At 41.4% G+C, this 23,924-nt stretch overlaps 1 protein-coding gene across 1 annotated transcript in view; it reads left to right on the top strand.

Annotated features, from left to right (window-relative positions):
• Window positions 1-18,071: 18,071 nt before the first annotated feature.
• The window catches only part of KCNH5 (potassium voltage-gated channel subfamily H member 5), a 305,105-nt gene continuing 299,252 nt past the window's right edge, over window positions 18,072-23,924 (top strand). Inside the window, exon 1 of the mRNA XM_046647837.1 lies at window positions 18,072-18,144. Coding sequence (XP_046503793.1) covers window positions 18,072-18,144 — 73 coding nt within the window. The remainder of the gene's footprint in view (window positions 18,145-23,924) is intronic.

Here is a 23,924-nt window from a genome sequence, read left to right as displayed (position 1 = left end):
CTGGCTCTCTTCTTATTTTCCACTTAGAATCTTGGACAAAAGAGAACGCAGAGAGTGTAGGAAGGGAGATTCTTTTGTTCAAGTGTGATAAGGAAGACATGTTGCTAGCATTATCTTGAATATTATTGAGAAGGAATGAGTTTCCTTGTAATTTAGAATAGAGTCATTTGCTTTCATTTGATTTTTGGTGCCATGTGTAACTATGTTATGTTGGGTGTTTGTTCAATTAAGTTCCTTGGGAAGCTCCCTTTTCTCCAATTGGGAGGTACTTTCTGCTTTCTTCCATATGGAATATAGTTTAAGGCAGAATGGATTTTGAGCATTCCTGAACAAAGTGAGTAGAATTTTTGAACATGACCTCTGGAAAAATATATTTTAAATCTTGTGGGTGGTTCCAGGTTTTTAATCTCTGATTTTATTTGAGCTTAATTCACCTTGTTACACATAGGACAAAGTGATGTGAGGAGTTATATATATAATAGTATGTATTCCATATAATCGATATAATAGACTATAAAGCTCTATTGTGTTAATAAATATTATCTCATCCTTGGAAATTTTATTCCAAGTATTCCTTTTCTAGGTTGCATATGTACTAGAATAAAAATTTATTCATTTTTCCACTGCATTTTGATCAATTTTTCCATATTTTGAATGTAAAGCATAAAAATAAATGTGTCATATAGTACCTAATCATTTCATAAGAAGACAAGTGTAATTTTCTTTATTTCTGTGATTACTCATTAATTATTTTAAAGTTATCTGAATCTCTTGTTCAGATTTTACAAGGAAAATTTAAGAGACATTGGTAATAAATCACAAAATAGATAGGAATCTTACCACTGAAAGTTTAATTTTGTGGATCCTTGTTATGGGTTGAATTGTGTCCCCCTGACCAAAACTCATGTTGATGTCATAACACCTAGTAGCTCAGAATATGACTATAGTTAGATACAGGGCCTATGAAAAGTAACGAAGTTAAAACGAGGTCCTTTTGGTGGGCCCAAATACAAGCTGACTGGTATCTGGATAAGAAGAGGGAGTTTGGACACCCAGAGACACCAGGGACGCACACACAGAGGAAAGACCACGTGAGGACACAGCGAGAAGGTGACTGTGTGCAACCAAGTACAGAGGCCTCAGAAGAAACCAAACCTGCCCACCAACGCCTGGATCTTTGACTTCCAGCCACTAGAACTATGAGAAAATAAATTTCTGTTGTTCGGGCCACTCAGTCTGTGGTATCTTATTACGGCAGCCCTGGCAAGGTAATATAATATTCTATAAATGTGTATCTAAAGCCAGGTTATTTCTTTGTGAGTTTATTGAGGTCAGGGAATAAGATGGATTCATCTATGCCTCCTCATGATCCAAGCAGAGCCTGGCCCAGAGTAGGTGTATAGGAAGTGTTTGTTGAATTGAATTGAATAAACACAAACTATGCTTTGATCACGGCAGTGGCAGAGCAGCTGGCTGCCAGCCTGGCTCTTTCTGTCTTTCACCTGAAGTTTCCAGACTGTTGTTTGTCTTGTTCTTCCTAAACAAAAATGGCTATTTTTGAGCTTTCTGATTATAAAGGCACATTTAAAAAATACACATATAGAAAGGTGTGATCATTGTAAAAATAAACTGGTAATGCATTAAAGTGTGAAAAAGAAAGTAAAACTCCCCCAGAATTCCACTACTCAAAGCATCCACTACTCAAATTTTGGTGTATATATGTTTCTCGACGCTTTTTTTGTGGGGGGATGTCAGCAATATGGTTAATTTATCTCTTTCTAACAGATAAAAGACATGATTTATATAGCATTTGTTGTTTTTGTAATATGCTTTTTTCCATATCATATAATTTGGATATCTTTCATACTAGAAAATAAATATAGATTTATAGCAGTAATTTCAAGTGTCTTAATTATATTTCATTTAAGGAATGTGCAATAACTTATTTAGCCTAGTCCCTCCTGATGGGTTGTTAAGTTGATTCCAGTGTTTTCCTAATATGGATAGAGCTGCGAGGATTTAATGTCTTCATTGTGGTTCCTATCTCATTATCCCACTTCCTCCTTCCAATCTCTTTATTTACTACAGACAGGAAAGATACGAAACAGCACACTCTGTGACACATGCGGGCAGTTGTGGAACTGGTGCTGTGGCTGCCCTAAGAGGAAATCCTTGAGGAATTCCCTGGGTTAGGATGTCTGCATCTGCTCCCAGGAGCCAAAACCTCTCCTGTGAGCTCCAGACTCAACCGTCAAATTGCCTCCTTGATGTCTTCACTTGGCTATATAAATTCAAAATGTCCAAAATGCTACCCTTGATTTCTCTCTGGAAACATGTTTCACTAACAGATCTTCCCTACCTCAGTCAACAGCACCCAGTTCTGAAGTCAGGGATGGAGAAGGTATCCCTGATTCCTCCCTTGTCCTCACTTTGTGCAGCCATTCCATCAATGAGTCCCTGTTGATTGTATCTCCAAAATTTATCTCCAACTTGCTCTCTTCCTGTCTCGAAAGTTCACGTTGTTGCGGGACACTATCACCTCTTACCTAGATTATGGCGATAGCCTTCTCGCTGGTCGCACACTCTCCTCTCCTGTTACTTCCTGCTGCAACTGATCATGCCACAGCCACCTATAAATGACTCAGTGGCTCCCCTTTACACTTTGATTGCAAGGAAAAGTTCTTGCCCTGGTCTACAAACTGAATGATATTGCACTTACTTATGTCCAACATTGCTTTGCATCTCTCTTTCCCCTCATCACTCCGCTCTAGCCCCACTTTCTTATGGTTTCTTTAACATCCCAAACTTTTCCCCACCTGAGGCCAGTTACATGAGCTCTTCCCTCTGTCTAGACTGCTCTTCCTTCTATTCCTTTGAGGCTTATATTCTTTCCTCCCCCAAGTTTGCAGCTTAAACGTGGCCTCCACAGAGAGACTTTCTCTGAGTATTTAATCTAAAGTATGTCCCTCTCTCCTTTACTTTTTTCTTAGATCTCAACCTCTTGTTTGTTCCTTTCTTAGAACTTTTTTGACTTTTAAATGTTGTAGTTGTTCATTGGTTTTCTTGCTTGTTGTCTGTCTTCTCTACTAGAAGCCATGCTGGGATACCAGTACTGAAGACCTTTAACCCGCAGGCTTAACTCCACTCAGAGGCTGAGGCAGTCTTAGGCCCCAAGGAGGTATGTCCCCATCAGATATGGTCTTGCTGTCCTAAGCCCAAGGTGCAGTGACTTTGGGATGAGTACTAGGGGCTTGCAGCCTATTGAGCTGTAACTTTCATCCCATCCTCCCACCCTTGAGCACCTATTTCATGTGATGGTGCTTCTGTCTCCAGTTTTGGTTGGAATTTCAGGTGCCAGCTAGAGTGGTTCCTTGACTATAGCCATACCAGCCCTTCTCCCGAAAACTAGACTTGTTCCTGATTCCACCCCTAGCCATTGGCTGGGACACTGCCACCAATCAGAGTGTCCTCCTCTACTTGTCCTTCTACCCTTCTCTGCCTTTGCCACCCACATGACTTAAAATATTGTACTGTCTAGAGCTATCTGCCATGTGTCACTACCAGGTATGGATGACAGCCTGCACTGGAATCAAGCACACCACTGTCCCTTTGGATATTGAGATTTGGACTGCTTGCTGTACAGTTTCATTGGAGCAAACCTATAGAAAGAGTGGTTTGGAGCCAAATAGTTCTGAATTCGAATTCTAGTTCTGACACTTATTAGCTGTGTGACTTAGGCAAGGTCACCATCTGTAATGTGGGGATAAATAATATCTATCTTGAAAAGTTGTAATGCTTAGTAATTACCCGTGACAAGTAGCTAATGCAGACCCCAGCTTAACTGCTTGCACTCAAGCTGGGTGCGGACCTAGGGTACATGCTCTTTGTAAGAGTTCTTGTTGCAGGTATAGACATGTAGACACGTAACAGGTAGGGCCCTCCAGGGTCTTCCTCTGGATTGATTTTATTTATTTATTTAGAGGAAGATTAGCCCTGAACTAAAATCTACCACTAATGCTCCTCTTTTTTGATGAGGAAGATTGGCCCTGAGCTACCAGCCTCCTCTATTTTATATGGGGGATGCCTTGAGCTGGCACTCAAGCCTCCCCACACTGCCAGCTCTATCCTTCCTGTTCTAGCTTCTTTCCCCAGCCCACTAGCCCATGATGCAGATTCTGGTCTATGTCCACAGAGTTGCATGAGCTGTTTCAGGCTGTTCTTTCTCTCTTGATCTGAACTGAGCTGACTTTTTTAACTTTCTGAGTTTCTGTTTTCTTTCTGGCCCACATCCTTTAAACAAAAACTCTTTTTTAACTGCCTTTGGTTTACACATCTGAACCACTTTGATCTGTTTCTTTCTAGCGTAAGAACCATTTGTTGACTTCTGAAAGTAAGATGCATGCCATAGTTTTTTTTCAAAGAATCCTATAGTCTTCTCCAGAGAAGACGCTGGCCTGATATCCCCAAAGATGGTGTACAGGGTGTACAGCATTCATTACATTCACGTGCAAAGAATGTTCTTATAATAGGGGAGATTTCCTACCCAATTTTAAGGCTGTAACAGTGCTTTATACTACAAATGGAACGTAACATAATGGCCCTTTGTGAGAGGACTCTTCTCTGCAGTGACTTTTTAAATGCACATTTCTTTTTTCAAGTTTACAATTAGAATTACATGACCATACGACTTTTCTGGAAGGCATAAAGTTGCTCTCTGGAGCCCAGCCCCCTCAGACACCTTGGCATGAATAATTTGGAGAATGGCTGGGATCCCATATGTTTCTTCATTTCTCCTAGACAGCACTGACATTTGGGAATTTATTCTCAGAGTTTGCTTCTTTGAACATGTTTGGTTCAATTAGTCTACTGAAGCTAAGGTGGCATAAACTGTTTTTTTTTTAAAAAAAGTGGTACCATATTCTGAACAGGATGTTTGAGACACAACAGATGGGCTTGCAATCAGGCTAGATTGCCATTTATCAAATTTAGAGTAAACTTAAGTGGATTCACAGCACCTAACCCAGTTCCTTAAACAGAGTAAAAGCTCGAGAAATGCCGGTTAGAAGAAAGACAATCATAAACAACTAACGGCTGTATCTCTATTGACGCCTTGGGGAAGGGAGAAAATTTAAATGAGTTGGAGATTACATAATCTTAGAATGTCACGTGTACTACAGAGTGAGTCAACTGTGGCTAATTTTCTTTCCTGAGATTAAAAGGTCAGAGTTGCTTTGCATTGCTTTACATGATAGCGGCTACCTTTTACTGAGGACCTACAGTAATGGGCATCCCTTGTTTTTGTTTGTCCAGCATCTCTATTCCTTTTGGGAACGTACCTGTCTCCATAGTCTATGGGATGATCAAACATGGCGTTGCCCACACCTACCCCAGGCTGAGCCATTTACCATACATACTACATGCTCTTTGCAAGAGTTCTTGTTGCAGGTATAGACATGTAGACACGTAACAGGTAGGGCCCTCCAGGGTCTTCCTCTGGATTGATTTTATTTATTTATTTAGAGGAAGATTAGCCCTGAGCTACCAGCCTCCTCTATTTTATATGGGGGATGCCTGCCACAGCATGGCTTGAAAAGCAGTGCCTAGGTCCGCACCCAGGATTCTGACCAGCAAACCCCAGGCCGAAGTGGAGTGTGAACTTAACTGCTGTGCCGCTGGGCCAGCTGCTGGATTGACTTTAGATAGTGGAAGAGAAGTTGCTATTTGCAAAACTCTGAATTGGTGAATCTGGGCACTAGCATGCAGGTAAATGTTTAATGACTTACTCTGCCTGACTCTCAAGAAAAAAAAAAACATGCACATATAGGTACATATTTAAATTTATCATACATTCTACTGATATAAAAGATGTGTAGCATATAATTTTCAAATATGTAATATTAAAATATTCAGCACCCTTTACTGTAAATTCCATACATCACATTGATACTTTCATTGATTTTTGCCTAACTCTCGAGTCTGTGGCCAGCCTATGGTTATCATTGATGATAATGTGGTTTCAACATGAACTTGGTTGGTATTTTAATTTATCTTAATGATGAAAATGGAACAATGAAGATATGTGCTAGGATTTACATGTTTGACAATGATGCAAGTGACTTCTTTGTTGACTTGTGTAACACTTTTTGAATACTGGAAGAATATTTCCTCAATCTTTTGTTGCTATTTGCAATGTCGTAGCTATAGACATGAACACTTTTAAGTTTAGTCTGCATTATGTATAGTCTGCATTTTCTCCATCATTTGCTTAAGTCTAGGGAATCAACAAAACAATCATCAAACTCTGGTTTGTATGTAGCGTTAGCCAGTTTCCAATGTTGACTTCAAGTTTCCCATGTGACATGACTGAACAGGGATTGGAAGTTGATGCTCAGAAGCACACCATTACATAGAATTTCCACCATACAGATATAATAAGCAGAAATAACCTCAAGAGCATAGATAATAGTAAAATGTAGTAACATAATTAGGAAGTGATGAGTTTTGAGTATTGATTGCTTTCATTTTTAATATAATTTATTTACTTGTAAGTTACTATAATTTAATGTTTATTAATGACTGTGTTTAACTACCCTTTCACAAAATTCCTGAAAATTTGCAAGTTGGCTTTCACAAGCAGTACAGCTGGTTCCAGAACACCACAGCACATAAGGCTGTTGTTGGGTGGACATTCTCTCCCCGGACCCAGGTGGAGAGGGCTTGTCTGCAGAACAAAGGTGATTCCCCATGGGAAGCACTGCTAAGAAAGAGAACAGAAGGGACAAAACCAGAAGGGACTCTGCCCAGGGATTTTCTACATTTTCTTTTTTCTAGGGATTTTTGTTGCCACTAAACAGTCCTGAAATGTGGCGAACTCTGTTTATAGTACTTTGTATCTATTACTTCCACTTCTTAAAAGGAAGGTATTATCTCCATTTTACAGCTGAAGTTTTTCGTTATTAAATGCTGTCTCATTTAATCCTCAGAACAATCTATAAGATGTCTGGATGCTGGTTTTTCTTTGTTCTCATTTTTCCGATAAGCCGTGAGAAGTTAAGTGACTTGCTCCAAGGTGGGATTCAAGGCCAGTTCTGTCTGACTGTGAGGCGACACCCTTAGCCTGCCTTGTCAGCAAACGTGGGGTTACTGAGCAGTAAGTAGATCGGCATCTGCAAGATGACGAAGCTTCAGGTCAAAGAAAAATCTGTTCACTGGCTTCTCTGCCTCGCACCCCCTCCCCAGTCTGCCATGATGACTTCATGCCCTCTTTTCAGTACTTCTCAGGTCTTTCACCCTTTAATCCTCTTGTCCTTCAAACCTAGAGATGTTAATAGCTTAGGGAAATAAAAAGTGGCTCCTCCTCACTAGAAAGAGCCAGTCCTAAACTCATTTCACAGATGAGCAAACTGAGGCACGAGGAGTTAAGTGCTAGACCCCAGACCTGTGGGGCCAGACTCCTTGCCCCACTTTCTAGCTGATGCTCATTCCTCCTGGCTGACTGCTGGTAGAAAAAGAATTTTAAAATACCAATGTTCCTTGGTAGACAAATTCTTCAAATGCCAGAAGAAAATTAGGTTTGGCTGTTATTAATCCGTATGGCTGCGTTTCTCAAACTTTACTGTGCAGGATGATCATAGGGAGAAAGGTGATTGTCTCACCTTTCTATTGGTACCCACAAAAACGTGCCTGAATTCAAAATAATTATGCTGAGTGAAAGAAGGCAGGCGAAAAAGAGTACACACTTTATCGTTCCATTTATACAACATTCTAGAAAATGCAAACTAATTGATAATCACAGAAAGCAGATTAGTGGTTGCCTATGGACTGAGAAGGAGGGATGGATTGTAAAAGAGCATAAGGACACTTTTAGGAGTGATAGATATCTTCGCTGCTTGATTGTAGTGATGGTTCAACATCACATATGTCAAAACTCATCAAATTATACAGTTTAAATATGCGCAATTTATTGTATGTCAATAATACCTCAATATACCTTTTGTAAAAAATAAGTTGTTTATACTTATTCCCTGGAAATTTTATTTGTGTATGTGTGTCTTTACTTCCAGCTAGATTTTTGCTTTGATTTTTAATGATCTATTTAAACAACAGACAGTGGACATTTAATAGAAACATCAAAATCAGTAGTAACATGAATTATTAGTAGATGATAAGAAAAAACAAAGCTTCAATCCTGTAAATCAGAAGTGAATCACAAAATCTATAGCCTTTCCCCATGTTCCTGCTTACAAGTCAGACGTATATGCAGAAATCAGTGAACATATAGTATTTCACATTGTATATGTATTTCCCATTGACCTGTATTTTTAAAGATCTTTTCCATGTTTTTACAGTAGCCCTTGAATTTGTCAATTCTATTTGAATTAACATACCATTATCTGCCTGCCCATTCATTCACATTTAAATATTTGGGTCATTTAGCTTTAGTAGTAAGAATATATGCTTTAGTTTTAACCATTTTTGTAAATTTATTTTCTCATTTGAATTAGCCCCTTGCCCTATAATACTGATATTCCAGTGTGGTGTGGGGGAAAGGACACTGAACCCGGCGTCAGAAGAACTGGGTTGGGCCTTGACTTTCTACTTATTGGCTGAGGACCTTCTAAAAATCTCTTGCTATTTCTAGACACTTTTAAAAAAGTGAACAATAGGAATAATTGTACTTGCTCTAGTAATCTCATGAGGTGCTGTTGAGAATCACGGAAAAATTATGGTTATTATCCATTGGTTCTTCCTGCCATTTGTTCATTGTATTCGTTCCAAGCAGATTTTGAAGAAAAAATGTTTCCCAATTATATTAATTATGGATAATTTTTCTTGCTCCTTCAATTCCTCTTCATCTAGATTATGCTTTTTGTGTGTATGCAGGTGACATAGTTTTGATGTAATCAAACCTACTTACCATGTTATTTGTAATTTCTCTTGCTTCAAAAATAGTTTGGAAACTTATTTTAAATAGCTTAAAAATGTTTCACCTGGTAGTATATTTAGAATTTATTGTGGTGTGTGGTATGAAGTGTGGTTAGAGATTAAAACTTTTAATTCTACACTCAAATTTTCCCAGCAGCACTGAATAATTAACAGATCAATTTATTGTGTGGCCTGCATGTTCTAGGCACTGAATCAGAGCTAAAGAAACATGTATACAGTAGACGCGATCTCTGACCTTAAGGGGTTCGCAGTGCAGCGAAGGAGATAGGTAGGTAAAACCAATAATACATGTGGTATAATTTCACTGGGTCTCACTTTCTCTGCCTCCTGGCTTTCCTCTAGAATGTGCACGAATCATTTCACTATGTCTGTGCCCATGTGCCCACCAAAGTCTTGGGAACTTCTCAGTGCTAATTAAGGCCCCATGTCTCCACCACCCAACTCAGCCATTTCCTCCCTATGTCCTTGCTGCCTCCCTAGAGTTCTGTCAACGTGATGGGGCAGGTCTTCTCTGTCTCAACTCTCACGAACGTATCGGGAGTTCTCGTCATTTTCCTTGGAGATCCCGGGCTTGGCCCACACTGTGGCAGAGACAGGACCTCCTTGGTCTTTGCCTCCTCTACAGCTTGTCTCCCTTCCCTTAGCACAGGGCATTTTGTCTCATCTAGGCTGGAGGTGGGATCATATGAGATAGCTAGTTCTCATTAGATATTTCCCAACTCTTTTGGAAAATAGTATATTGTGGTGGTTAAACAGAATGGTTAAGAGTTTGAGCTGTGAGGACAGAATACCTGGCTACATCACGTATCACTTTTTGACCTTGTGCAAGTTATTTAACTTCTCTGTGCCTCAGTTTCACTTTTGGTTCAATGGGTGATAATTAAAACCCCTGGCACATAAATGTTTAATAAATATTTGTTGAACTGAATGAAATTCAATTTATCTCTATTAAAATTAAATGAGATTAAATGAGAAAATGCATGTAAAGTACTTAGAACAGCGTGTAGCACCCAGTAAAAATACACATAGCCTTTATTATAACACTTTTATTATTGTGTTTCTGTTTTTCTAGTGCCTAGGCTTTTGAAATTCAAAAACCAAGAAGAGGTGAGCCGTGGTGAGGAGCTGTGGTGCAATGATGGCAAGAGGGTAGCAGTAATTACAGGGATGGGGAGGGAATATTTATTAGTGTTTCAAAAAATATCATCTTGTCACATGTAGAACTCTCTTATCTAGTTTCTCTAGTTCTGGCCTTTTCTCTCCCTAAAGCATCTTGCACACCAATTACATTCAGATTCCTTCTCCTAAAATACCATGTCACTTCTTTACTCAAAACCTGTCATTCATTGCCTACCGGATAAGCCCGAACTCCTTAGGCTACCCTGATACATCCCTAACCACGCCTCCAATTCTATCTCCCATTCCTCATTGCTAGAGCTGACTTGTCTGCTTTTTGCTACATATCACAAGCTTTCCTATTGTTACGATTTTTTTTCTAGTTTTCTCACTTAGAAAGCCTCCCTCCTTCCAACCGAGGGCATTCATCAAGGGGGCAAATAGAGGCTGAAATCCAGCCCACAATCATCTCACCAACTGGTGTCCCTGTCTTGGTCCTATGACTGTCCATAGGAGACTTCTTTCCCTAATTCCCACAAAGATGCCAAAGTGGCTAGGGGCAGCTCTGGTGAGGAGATACCTAGGGTGTCAACCATATTTATAATCTTTTCTTTACAATGGCGAGACAAATGCTGCAGTAGAGAAAGCATGGGGTGGCACTAGAAGAAGTCATAGGAAGGCTCCTTACTGAGTCTTGGAGAGTAAAGAAGGCGTTCTGGAGGAAATGATATCTAATCTATGATCCAAATATACTTGGTGATACAGGACATAGGTGGAGGAAGGAAGAGAGATCATGGTAAGTACAAGGAATAAAAAGGAGTGTAGGGAGCAAGGAAGTATGAAGATATGGGGTTGCAATGGGAAAAGATGAGAGTTGAGACTGGATATATAAGCAGGAGTCAGATAGGGAAGGATAGAAAAAGGCTAGCTAAGGGTTTTGGACTTTCACTTGAGGGCAAAGGGGAATTTAGAAGGGTGACATAAGTAGATTTATGCTTGAGGAACATTAGCTACAGTGAAGGGTGAAGAAAAAATTGGGAGTGGAGCTTGGAGATGGAGAAGGAGATGAACATGGCAGGAAAATACAGGGAGCAGGAGAGCTGTTAGGAGACTGTTGCAGTAATCCAATTGGAAGATGAGATTCTGGCATTGTTTGTTACTGCACTGTAACCTAGTCTATCCCGACTGATCCAGAATATGAACCTGCTTTAGGTAGGAAATCAGGGGGACAATAAGTCTCAACCCCAATTGCACAGGAGGGACCCTGACCTTGAGCAGTGCCAATGGTGATAGTGAAAGTGGATACTTTTAAGAGATATATGGGAGGTAGAATGAGCAGGATTGGATGTAGGTGGTAGGGATGGAGAAGCATTGAAGTTACTGACTTAGACGACTGGGCAGATGGAGGTGGCCTTCCTAAGATAGGAAACACTGGAGGGGGAGAAGTTTGGGCAGGCTGCAAGATGATACATTTGTTTTGGATATGTTGAATTGGGGATCCCTGTGAAATTGCCACGTGGAGAGAGCCAGTGAGCACATATGCCTGCGTGTCTAGAGTTGCAGGAAAGAGATTTGTTTTTTGGAATTCAGAAATTTGTGGATTTGTGTATATTTGTATCTCCTCTATCAGGATTCTGGACAGCAATCCCTGTTATCAAACACATTAATAACTATGCAGCAAAACATGTCAATGTTCACAGCAAGTGGGATAAAGAAAGAGTACAAATAGCCTCGTGACAATTCAGGTCAGGCTTTTCTGGCAAATGAGTTTGTGACAAATTTATGAAAAAAAGGTTTAGGATTTCCGAGTTTTCAATTTCAGAAATGTGGATATGAGACTGCCCACCTGTATTATCTCATTTAATTCTCACATCAACCGCTATTCTTTTATTACAGATAAAGAAAATCAGGCACAGGCACAGATAGGTTAATAAAAATCCTGAGGTCACACAAACCCAGGCAGTCTAAGGCAGGAGAATGTTTCAAGAAGAAGAGTGTGGTAACAGGGTGAAATGTCAAAGGCAGGTCAAGTAAAATTAAGAATGAATTTGCTTCACTGGATTTGGCAATTTAAAAGTGGCCTTTGGGAGGGCATTTCAGGGGGCAGTGGGGTGGAGGCCAATCTGGTGGGTTAAGGAGTGGATAGGAAGCAAAGAAGTGGAGACACCTACTATGGACTACTCTTCCGGGAAATTAGCATGGAGGGATGGGAGAGACAGAGCAAAAGCTAGAGGGAACAACAAGTTAGGAAAGCATTCTTAAGGCACATTAAGTGTCAAAGAGAGAGGAAGAAGGGGACAGTCAGTAAAGTGAGGTCCCTCAGAGGCACACATGAATAGGATCCAGAGCACTGGTGGAGGGATGGTGAGGGAAATTGCTTCCTATTTTCCTAGAAGAAAGAAAAGGAAGAGAGAGTCAAGGCGGTAAGCCTAAGGATTGACAGCATGACCTGTTCTCTGTGAGTCATCTGCTGAGACTGAGAGGGGAGAGGGTGACATCTGAGGTGTGGAGAGGGAGGAGAAGCTTTGAGAGAGCTGCTGCGGAGCACGGAAGGGACGGGGGACTAAGGATGTGTAGACGGACAGGGCTGCGTTGAGAGGGGCACTTGGAGTTTGGAGGCCTTGAATCTAGGTGCATCAGTCCTGCAGGTTTTGCGATTCTCTCCTGAGATGCTCAGCAGCTACAAGTATAGAGAAACTCACAGTTGGACATATTTGGGTTGGATCTTTGCTGGGTAGGTGTGACCATAGGTCTGATCCTTGCAGTTGGGGATCTTCGCACAATATCTAAATCCTAGAGATTCCCCATAGAGAGTGGCATTGCTCTAGGACAGTGTTTCTCAAACTTCCCGCACATTGAAATCACCTGGGAAAGTTTAAAAACTACTAATGTCTGAGTCTCATGCTCAGAATTTCTGATTTTCTTGGTCGGGGCGCTGTGACCTGGACATTGGAATTTTTACATGTTTCCCAAGTGATTCTAATCTGCAGTCAGGGAATTATTGTTCCTCTAATTTCCTGTACCCAAAGCAAGTTCACAACCTGTGTGAGTCAGGATAGACTAGGTTATAGCACAGTAACAAACAGTGCCAGAATCTTAGGGCCTCAACACAACAAAGTTTATTTCCAGCTTAGATAATGTCTATTGCAGGTCTAGGTGATTCTGGGCACCTATTCTCCTTGTGTTGCTTGACATTCCACAGTCACTGACTGAGTCCTGACTCTTATCTGCTTTCACCAGGAAGCAAAACACATCATTTCCATTCACATTTCATTGACCAGAACTAGTTCATGGCCACACTAATTTCAAGAGGTGGAGAAAGCAACTGGATATTGGTGAACATTAGTTACAACCATCACCTAGAACTTTTCCTGTCAATGAAAGTAGAAGGGGATGAAAAGGCTTATTTACTTTACAGACACTTATATGATGCTTGTTATATGCTAGATACTGTTTTAATGTTTTCAAGTAGGAAATAATTTAATCCTCATAACAGTCCTATTAAGTAGGTCATTTTCATCCCCATGAACAGGAGGGGAATCGAGGCTAAATAACTTCCCCTAGGTTATATAGCTAGTAAGTGTCAGGGACAAGATTACATTCCAGGTAGTCTGGGTCCAGAGTCCAGGTGCTGAACCTCTATACAATACTACCTCTCTATTCTGCTTTCTCTCCACTTAGATTCCAGGGGGGTGGGGGGAGAGAAAAAGGAAGGTTAAGTGTAAGTGGGGGACTTTGTGTGTGCAAAGGAATCGAGTAATGTGTGGGTATTTCACTGCTAGAGCAGGAGTACAACTCTGGGGGGAGGCGGAGAGTGAGGCTTGGGAAATGGGTAGGGGAGGAGGAAATGGGTTGAGCTAACACTGCCGCTAATGAGACCAGCCCTGGAAGCTAGGATGGAAAGCAACTTCTGGCCCTTTCCTTTCTTCCTTCCTCCCATTCTTCCTCAGAGCCACCAGTTTAGTATCTGCAGATTGCACCTTAGACTTATGCTGAGGTTAGCTCAGAAGCAGCGAGCAGAAGTGGGGAGAAAAACCGTTCCCCAACTGAGTAGTGGGTAGGCCATTTTCACATAAAGAATCAAACATTAAGTCAGACTGGACCTATTTCTAACGCATTTCTGAGGATTTACATATAATTACAGCTACTGTCAAATAAACTATATTTTAAAATCCTCAAAGGAGGAGTGCTTGATAAAAGAATTCTTCAGAGAACCAGTAGTAGTTATGAACCATCACTTCCTAATATATCAGTTTTCTAAGTCTTTACCTATTAAAATTTTTTTTATTGAGGTGTAATTGACATGCAGCATTATATTCGTCTTCCCTTTGATATTGTTGCTGTTAAACGGGAACACACCTGCAGTTCAGCTAGCTTTCCTTCATTTCATAGCTGTGACCTGGGAGTTAGTGAACACCTCTGGGTGTTGGAACTCTTGGTTCTACCACACACCACCACTCAAACTACAATAACTCAAGAGAAAAGAAAAGGACAAATGATTCTGCTTTAAAATAATTGAATCTTTGCAATAAAACAAACAAAAAGAAGCCCTTTGTATGACTTTGAAGCTTTTTGATTCCTGTCTCTCACCTGTTAAATCCAGTGATTTGGTTACAACGTATGGACTCCGTCTGCAAAATGCTTTTAAAATGCCGTATTGGCACCTTGCTGCAATCTGCCAGCACATTCCCCGGGGCCAGGCAGGCCATACGGTGCGCTCCATTTTCCCTAACTCTATTTTGATTAGGAGCTGTTGCAAGTTGTTGCCAACGGTTTCTCTTCTCACTAGTGCTGCAAAATCAGCGACTGCAATAGATGTCCCTGGAGGTTGCTGGTTGTTCCCACACTAAGCCAAGCCATAATGCTTTCTATTATTTATAGGGAGCTTGGCTATGGGGTCAGAAGAGCTGATTCTAGTCTCAGTACAGCCCTGTGTCATATTGGACTAGGCACTTCAACTCTCTGGGTCTTGGTTTCTTCCTCTATAAAATGAAAATTTAAACTAGAAGATTAAGAAAATTGTGTAAACCAAGAATTTGATCCTTTATAACTACCAATTTTTTACAGTAATTAAAATAATCCCAAAGTTATAATGCTATGCAGTTAGTAAGGATAAAGAAGAAAAGACAAATGTCAATTTAATTGCAGATGGAAATAAATGAGGAAGTTCTACCAGTAATTGTGTGACTGTGTCTTAATGGAGTCCAAAAGAGTTTCCTCTTTGGGAAGTATGAGCTCATACACCCACAGAGGAGTGATTAGGAGCAGGGATATTTATACTAGATGGGAATGCTGGGAAGCAGAGATTTTATATCAATACCCAGAGGCGAGATGTGGGCAGCTGATGATGTGCAAAAGAACAGGCAGATTTGAAATATTTCCCGTTAATGATGTCGATGGATTTCTCATATCATGTTAGAAGTCTAGGATAGCAATCTAGGAATTATATATATATATTTTAAAAAGACTAGCCTGCCTGTTCTCCACCCCATTCTGTGAATGGCTGATTAAGTCTAGGACCAGGGTCTGTCGGTACACTAGCCTAGTCGCCATGAACACAGGTCATACAAGACCCACCAGAGGGGAAAATCCAATTGTGTGTTTAAGGACTGCTTTCCAGTTCCCCTCCCTCCTACACACACAGGGGTCAACTCCAGGGAAGGGCTGTAACCATACGGACCCAATCTGCACAGGCAGTCCCGTATTATTTAACTAAAGACGCCACGGTGTATTCAGAAGGCGTTCTAGCTGTAGGGGAATAAACTTGCACCACCAGCATGCTTCGGGTAGAAAGCTCGAATAGCCTAGTTTTATTCCGCCAAATATCTTGATTTTTTGCGGAAGAAATCCTGGCAGAGCAAACTCCTCTTTACCTCACATCAACCTTCTGGATTTGCTCAGCTGCCCAAGCTCTGGGCGAATGGGTGGAAATTTCAGAGGGGAGAGGGAAAAAATGACCCTAAGCTAAACTTGGATCCCGGTTATGCATTTATGTGTCTCTTGGCCACAGGCAACGGTCCTTATCCTGGGTGCTCTGGAGAGATCGTGGCTCGAGGTCAATGATGGGTAATCTAGGAGGTTCCAAAGGAAGTCAGACACCTTCCCTCCCCTCCTCCCCGCCCAGAGCAGGCTCTGAGCAGGTTTCCTCTGACCCCAGCCTGGGGAGTCCCGCTGCTTCCGGGCAACCTATCCTTGACCATTTCTAACAGGGGTTACCTGGTATATTCTTATCCCAGCAAAAGGGGACGCCCCCTCTATCTCTCCTTTGCCTTCACCGCTCAACGCTTCGCTTCAACCCCTGACTTGCCGCAGCGCACTTTTTGTCTCCACTCCTTGACCCTGCTTGTGCAGCCGTCCTTTCTCACAGGCCCACGTGGAGCCTCTGGAGGGAAAGCCTTAGATCGGTGCTTCTCAACCCGGCATCATATTTACCTGGAGGGCTTGTTAGAAGAGATTTTCGGCCCTCACCCCCTGAGTTCCTGGTTCCCTAGCTCTCGGGTAGGGCCGGATAATTTGCACTTCTAACAAGTTCTTAGGAGACACTGCCAGTCCAGGACCACTTTGAGAACCACTGTCTTAGATAAAAAGGAGGTGCCGCGGCGTGAGCTCCCCCTTTTCTTTCCGCCTCTCCGCTCTCCATTCGCTCTTATGCCATTTTCCCTTCTCCGCGGTAGATTCTGGCTTTTGGACTCTGTTTACTAATGGTTCCACTCCTGTCCCCGGTTCCGAGCGGACAGTGGGTTGTTAGGGACCATGCCTGCCGGTGTGCCCCTGCCCTGCGCAGCTTCGCTCCTGCTGCCCTCACTGTGTTTCCACCGCAAACGCTGCCAGCTGCGCTCCCCGCCTCTCGTGAGAATTATTCGCCCTCTTCGCCTACTCCTCGCATTAAGTGCAACCTTTTCCGCAACTTAGCAGCGCGGCGGGGCTCGCCGCTCGCCTCTTGCGCTCGACAGCCCTGGGGAAGCTCCCCCGTGCGGCTGCACGCCTCCCCGCGCGCCAGAGCCAGCCCCGGCGCAGAGGCCCTTCCCGTGCCTGCTCTGCTCTCCGACCCTATCTGGCTCGAGCTCTGGGGCGTGGGGTAGGGCGGGTGATGAAAGCTCCTCTGTTGAGCTTCGGGCGCCAAAGCCCGGAGGGGGGCGGTAGCAGCGTCAGGTGGCTGCTCTGCGTCCCAGCGCACCGCCCTGTCAGTCCCTGCTCGGCGCTCAGCCTCAGCTGGAGCGGGAGCTGATCGACACCTTCTCCCCCGGAGTCGTGTCCTCGGGAGTAGCCGGGGCTCAGGACCCCAAAGGGAGAAGCTGAGATGTGACCCCTTCCGCCTGTCCATTGCCCTCTCTGGCATCCTGCCTGCATCTCCCACTTCCTCGTTCACTCCACTGCCCCATTGGACCGCAAGCGTTTGCCTCGATCTCCGGGGAGAGAGGAGCCGCCGCCAGGCGCACAGCGCAGCAGAAGTTGGGCTCGACTGGGCAGCCGTGATCCAGCTGCGCGAGACGGGTGCGCTAGCAGGAGAAGAAGCCGCAGTAAAGGTGTCTGGGTCTGGGCTAAGAGGGACTGGGAGACAGGTCTCGAGTTGGCTCTTCCCGCTCTCCCGGCCCCGGGGCGCGGGGCAGGGGGAGAAATGCTGAGCCCGCGCTCGGGCGACCGCCGCCGCGGCAGCAGCCTCAGCAGCAGCTTCAGCATCAGCACCGGCGGGACAGCGACAGCGGGGGCGGCGCAGGCGCACTGTGCCCCGCGGAGCCTGCAGTTCCCGAGCCGCGTGTGCGGCACCGCCACAGTCTGGGCAGCGGCGGCCGTGGGAGCGCTACTACCATGAACTGCCTGGTCCTCCTCCCCAGAGCTGCTCATCCGGGTCCGGCTGGAGAAACAGTCAGGGGACCCCGTCGCCGCCGCCGCGCCCCCTCTTCATTCGGCTCGATCTTTTCCTCCACCTTCTCCTCTTCCTCTGCCTTCTCTTCCTGCTTGCCCCCCTCCCCCGCCGCGGATCCTGGCCGCCGCTCTCCAGACCCAGGATGCCGGGGGGCAAGAGAGGGCTGGTGGCACCGCAGAACACATTTTTGGAGAACATCGTCAGGCGCTCCAGCGGTAAGAAGAGTTGCAGTTTTAAGAACATCCCTCTCCCCTCCACCCTGCCCACGCGCGCCCCCCATCCTCCCCATCCCATCACACTCCTGGGGGGGAGGGGGATGCAGACAGCCCTACCTGGTGGCTTCAGTTACTAGTTGGAACTGATTTAGGGTGGGAGTGGGAATGAAGTGGTGGAGGAAAGTTAGTTGCATCCCCTCCCCAAGACGTACTCACCCCCCTCCCACCTGTCCAGAGCCTGGTACCGAGGATGCGATGGGGGAGCGGGTAGGGAGTAGGTACGTCTGGATAATAGAGTTGAGTTTCGCTTTGGGGAAGGATATCTTTCTTGTTCATCCTTTTCCCATATTTTTTCCCAGGTAGGCTGCAGACAATGATCAAATTCTTAGAGTGAATCTCGGTTAGAAGGGTTTCCCTCAAGTTGGGAATGGCTGTGAAAGTGGCTACTTAATATGATTTAAGTCTCTGGAATGGCTTTTGGGCCCAATGGGCACCTCTGAAAGGAACCCTGTGCGGGGGAGTAGTTGGAGCTGAGCCTAATAAAGAGAGTTAATACTTGAAAAATGGGAAGGCAATCAGTATGGTCAAATTTTGTGTTTAAAGTTTCTTTCTTTCCTTTTTTTCTTTGTGCGTTGGTCTGTGTTAATCTCTGTGATATGTTTGATTTGATTTAAACAGGAGAAATGTAGAAGGGAAGCAATAGCTACTGTGCTTTAAAAGTAACTGGAGAAAGAAGTAAAAAAATGCCATTCTACCTTGCTGCTAGTGTTAAGGTTTTCTTGCTTTAAAGTGTCTTTAAAATGCCATCCATTTATGCATTCATTTCCTCTAAGATATTCTGAATGGGGATGGTTACATATTTCACATTTTAAGACCTCATAAACTTTGTATTTTACTGAAATTTACATTTTCCACTTGTCTTTAATTCTCTTATGTAATTTTCAATTTTATAAGCAAGATATGTAAAGTATCCTTTAAAGTTTTTTTCCTTCAGAGGCCTGTCATTTTATTTTGAGACCCCCTTGCTTGAAGAGTTATCAGAAAGACTTTTCTGCATATTGATTACAGTAGAGCTTGGACCAAAGCATTGAAAAACTCTTATGCAGTTCCATAATTCATTGTTCATTCATTCATTCATTGAAACAATATTTGTTTGGGTGCCTTACACAAGAAACACTCTTTGGGGTCCTTTGTATAAAAAAAATGGTTAAGACGTTTCTGTTCTCAAGTAGCTCCTTGCCTAGTGGGTAAGATAGAGGCACACTCAAATTATAATAAATAATTAAATATAATTATGCTTTTCCTGAATTGGTAGATTAGTTTATACTAATTCTTAGATTCAGATCTTTTATAAAACTAGGCTTGCAAATATTTCCCCTGGCTTGGGGACTATATATATTTAAGCATGCTAAGGTATTTTTCATAAATCTCTGACATGGTATTTGGTTTTAATTTGAAGCTTGTGACTTTATTTCTTCCACCTTGGTCAATGCCTGATACTATACAAGTCTACAGCAGACTTTTTGGGTTGAAAAAATAGCTAATAAGCCTAGGCTAGTTATTTAAAAAGTACCTGTAATATTTTTAGCCATTCCAGTGTGATTTCAACTGTTTTTGATCTTTTATGATAATATAAAATGTAAATTCATAATGGCAGGCAATTTCTATGTTTATAAATTATTTCCTTGTATTAGTATTACACTAGAGTACAAAGAAAATATTACTGTTAAATCAACCAGTTTGGGAAATTTAAAGATTATTGGAATCAGTCGTTTAAGATATATCAGCCTTATTTCAGCTTTTTCATCCTCTTGGGTTATTTCGACTTCATACAGTTTTGTCTGTGAGAGGACTTTTCAGAGAAGGCCTTAAAAAATAAAGCCCATAGGCTCTCTGTTGCTCTGCATGGTAACCAGAAAGAAGGTGTGAATTCCTTGACTGAAGTTTACTGATAGAGCATCTTCGGTTGAAACTTTTTACACAGACTGCAACTATGAGTCCGTTTTTACAATGTCTTTTATTTTAGATAGACTGTGAAATTAAGATTTACCTTATGTGGCTTAGAAATATCTGCTTCTGTTGCCTCCATTTTGTATTTACTATCCAAATTAATGAGTGTTTTATCTTTTTTACTCTTCATGCTCATAATTGTTTTATTGGCTTAATGTTTCTTTCTGTAGAGAACACCAAGTGCGAATGAAAATTTATCTGTTTTGGCATTTTAAATACCACCTCTAATTGCTTGTGGCTAACTTTTAATACCACTACTCAAAACCTCTGAGCTTTGTTTGAAATGTATTAGATACTTGGGGTAAGTATATGCGCATGTGCACATAACAAATACTGACAGTCTCATCGCCACTTTTACAGGAAGAACCTCGGAAATTGAGAATTCCAGAGTTAAATTGGTCCACACATTCATGTGGGAGTATCCCACAGTTGTTGCCATTTCTATATGATTTGGCAGAGATAGAAAAATTCAATCTGAGAAATTGTTTAATTGAGACTAAACAGGAAATTCCCTTCAGGATTCTCATAGATGGCTTGGGTTCATCACACTGAAGATTTCATTATTCACTAATAACAACATTGGAAGTGAAGTGTCGGAAGAGCTTTAGTGGAAAAAGAAAGAAAAGGAGGCAGCTCTCACAACATATTTAAAAATTGAGGGAGCAGAGGCTGGGATTATCTGTTTACTTTTACCCCATGAAATACTTCTCTTTCTGATACAACATCATTTCCTCCTTATAAAAAGATCAGATCCATAGTAAGAGTCAGATGAACATAGAAATATATACATAGAGCGATGCACACAGATAAACACACAGATGGGCATGTGCCCAGGCCCAAAGACAAATGTGGAGGAAGAAAACCCTTTCTCTCTCTTTCACACCCAAAGAGGAAAAGAGAGATGTTGAAAGCCACAGAAACACACACACACACACACAGAAAGAGAAAGAGAGAGAGAGAGAGAGATTAGATATGAAAGGGACATGGACACAGAGAAAACATCAGGCGTGTATTTGTCCATGGATATCGCTAATGAACTGAAATCTCAGCCAGTTAGAAATCCATCAGAGGTCTTCTTGATGATGCACAACAAAGGGGCAAGAAGTGTGGTATATTTGGGCATAGCTTTTAAACCTGAGGATTTCCTAGTAAAGTTCCAAGCTCCTCTGTTGCAATTTCCCAGAATCACAGGCTCCAGCGCTGGTACCTATTTGCTGTTATTTTACACCCTTGAGATTGGATTTTTATTCTCCTTATTTAGTTGACTCAGTCTGTTATGGGAAAGCATTTCAAATTGTTACTGGTGATTCAAAGTCTATAAAATAAAATAATGAGGGCCATTGAGTAGGATGGATACAAACATAGTTTATAGCCAAATCCCCGCATAGTAGAAGTAGGGAATTCCTCTCTTTAGTTTTAAGATAAAAGACAAGACCATTTTTAGAAAAATAAAAGGAATTACAATAATTCTTAACAAGTGATCTTAGTAGATATAGAAAGAACATTATTACTCCAAGAAGTTGTAAAACGTCAAAAGTATAAATGCAATAGGAAGGTTTAGGTAAATTTTTGGCTAGTTTGATCAAAATCAAAGGAAGGGAAAGTTTGGGAACATTTTGGTGAGTTCATTACATGTGGGCAGTGTCTCATAGCAACCCCCACCCGCAGCAAGTGCTTATTGACTGAATCTATGTGAGGAACATTATTAGGCTATCTTCCCTTAATTTGAATTTCAATTATTTATGCAAGCTATTCATCAATATATACTGGGCTGCAGGGAGCAGTAGATTTGTGGGTAGAGGGTAAGTGCCTAAAAGAAACCAACAGTTTTTAAGACTTTTAGGTGGAATTTTAGATTAAAAAAACCCCCAAAACATTTCCAAGGCCTCCATTCTGATTATGTCTTTGGGCAGCACATTTTATTCATATCTTGTCTTTGATTCCTTAACAAATAGGCAGAAACGGTTAGTTTGGGTGACAGTAAACTATGTTGCCATTTTGAAAAGTTGTAAGTACAAAAATAATGTCTTTTTATTAGAATTTAATTATTGTTCCTTAATATTTTAAACATTACTAGGAATGTTTTTCTATTTAGAGAAAAAAGGGGCTCAGGAAAGAAGAAAACAGAAAAGGTAGTATTTCATGAACCACTTACATTTCAAGAGAAGAAGCTCAATATGCTCGTTTTCCCATTTGGCTTGTGCTACCGAGGCTGCACTAGTACTTTCTTTACTCTGTCATCTCTTTCTAATAGGAAAATCCAAAATGATTTTTGTGCTGTAATTAATATTCGTAAAAACTGAGATCTTAAAAGAGAACCCATAAGAGAGGAAATAGACAATTAGGGATTTAAAAACAAAAAAAGAAAGGAATAATAACTTTTAAGTGTCATTCACTTGAAAAGAAATGGTGAGAAACAAATGGATTTTTTTGGTATTAAGTTCTTGATATTTTTTTCTTGAAAGATTTTCTTTAACATCTAAACCGCTATTTAGGAGATATTGATAAAACCACATAGTGTTTTTGAAACATTGGTTTACCCAGGTCTCATAATGTATCACTTTTACTTTTAAAGTATCATGGAGGTTGAAATTACACTGACCACTTCCTAAACTATATTTATAAATAAGCCCGAGGCTGTCTCTTGCTTTAGAGCCCACACTGCGTTACACAATGAATACAGGTCTTTGCTGACTAGAGAAACACTCTTGTCTTCACTAGAAATTGCCCTCTGTCTGTCTTTTGCTTGATTCCAGAAGGAAGATGTGGAGAAATCCATGTACCTAGCCATCTTTTAACTGCCTTACTAAAAGAACCACGTAAGACACATTTTTTGAAATAGAAGAAAACAGCTATGCTTATTTTAATTAACAGTGACTGAGTAGATTTCCAAAAAAAAGAATCCTTTAGTTTAGTCAATATTTATCTTTTACCTTCATTGTTAATAACTGCTGTTTGCTAGCATGGAGGAACAATGCTTCCACATTCTCCAATGTCTAGCATGCGAAAAGGTTGTATTGTTCTCCAAAGCTCTGTAGATAGTATTTACCACAAGAGGTCGCTATAGGTTCTGTCACGGGTGAACCAAGTAGTTAATATCCTTCTTTTTCGTTTTCTTTCTTTTTTCCTCAAGTTTGATTGGAGGTTAAAATCAAGGTAGGTAGTTGTTACTCTTGGCAGAAAATGTCTAAAGTATAAGACGTATAGGAGAGTGAAATGAAGAAAGTTATTTCTTTTAATTATTGCAGTTTCATTTTAGTTGATGGTAACCAATATTTTGTGACTAAATGAATGGGATATTAATAAAAAAGTTTATGTAAGTGAATAAATTTAAATAAATTTTAGACTAGTAGAACATTTACTTCAGCAGGTGAACAAAATTCTATTGTAATAAATCATTTCAGGGTGGTGGTAATATATATGAAATATAAAATTTTGCAGGAAAATGGCATATAAATAATATGCTGCAAGGATGAATACATATTTTCTATTTCAACAAAATTTTCCTCTCCCAGATGTCTTGCTATAATTTATATTAAACTGGTGAAGGAGAATCAATTCATGACAGTGCTTTGATTTTATTGAAAGATGGTTCAAAGATTTATAGCTACTTACCGGGGATATTATATGATTCTAGTATTTTGATGACATCTGGAATTTTAAAATAAAATACAGAGCTGAAGCAGATCTTCTTCAAAGTTCTCCAAACTTCTTAAACTCCCCTCAAAATATGATTGGAGATAATATTACTTCAAGAGGTTTTGTTTTCT

This window comes from Equus quagga, chromosome 20 (assembly GCF_021613505.1).
Source record: "Equus quagga isolate Etosha38 chromosome 20, UCLA_HA_Equagga_1.0, whole genome shotgun sequence".
Classification (NCBI taxonomy): Eukaryota; Metazoa; Chordata; class Mammalia; order Perissodactyla; family Equidae; genus Equus; species Equus quagga.
The sequence above is the reverse complement of the archived record's forward strand: the minus strand, read 5'-3'. Positions and strand labels throughout refer to the sequence as shown.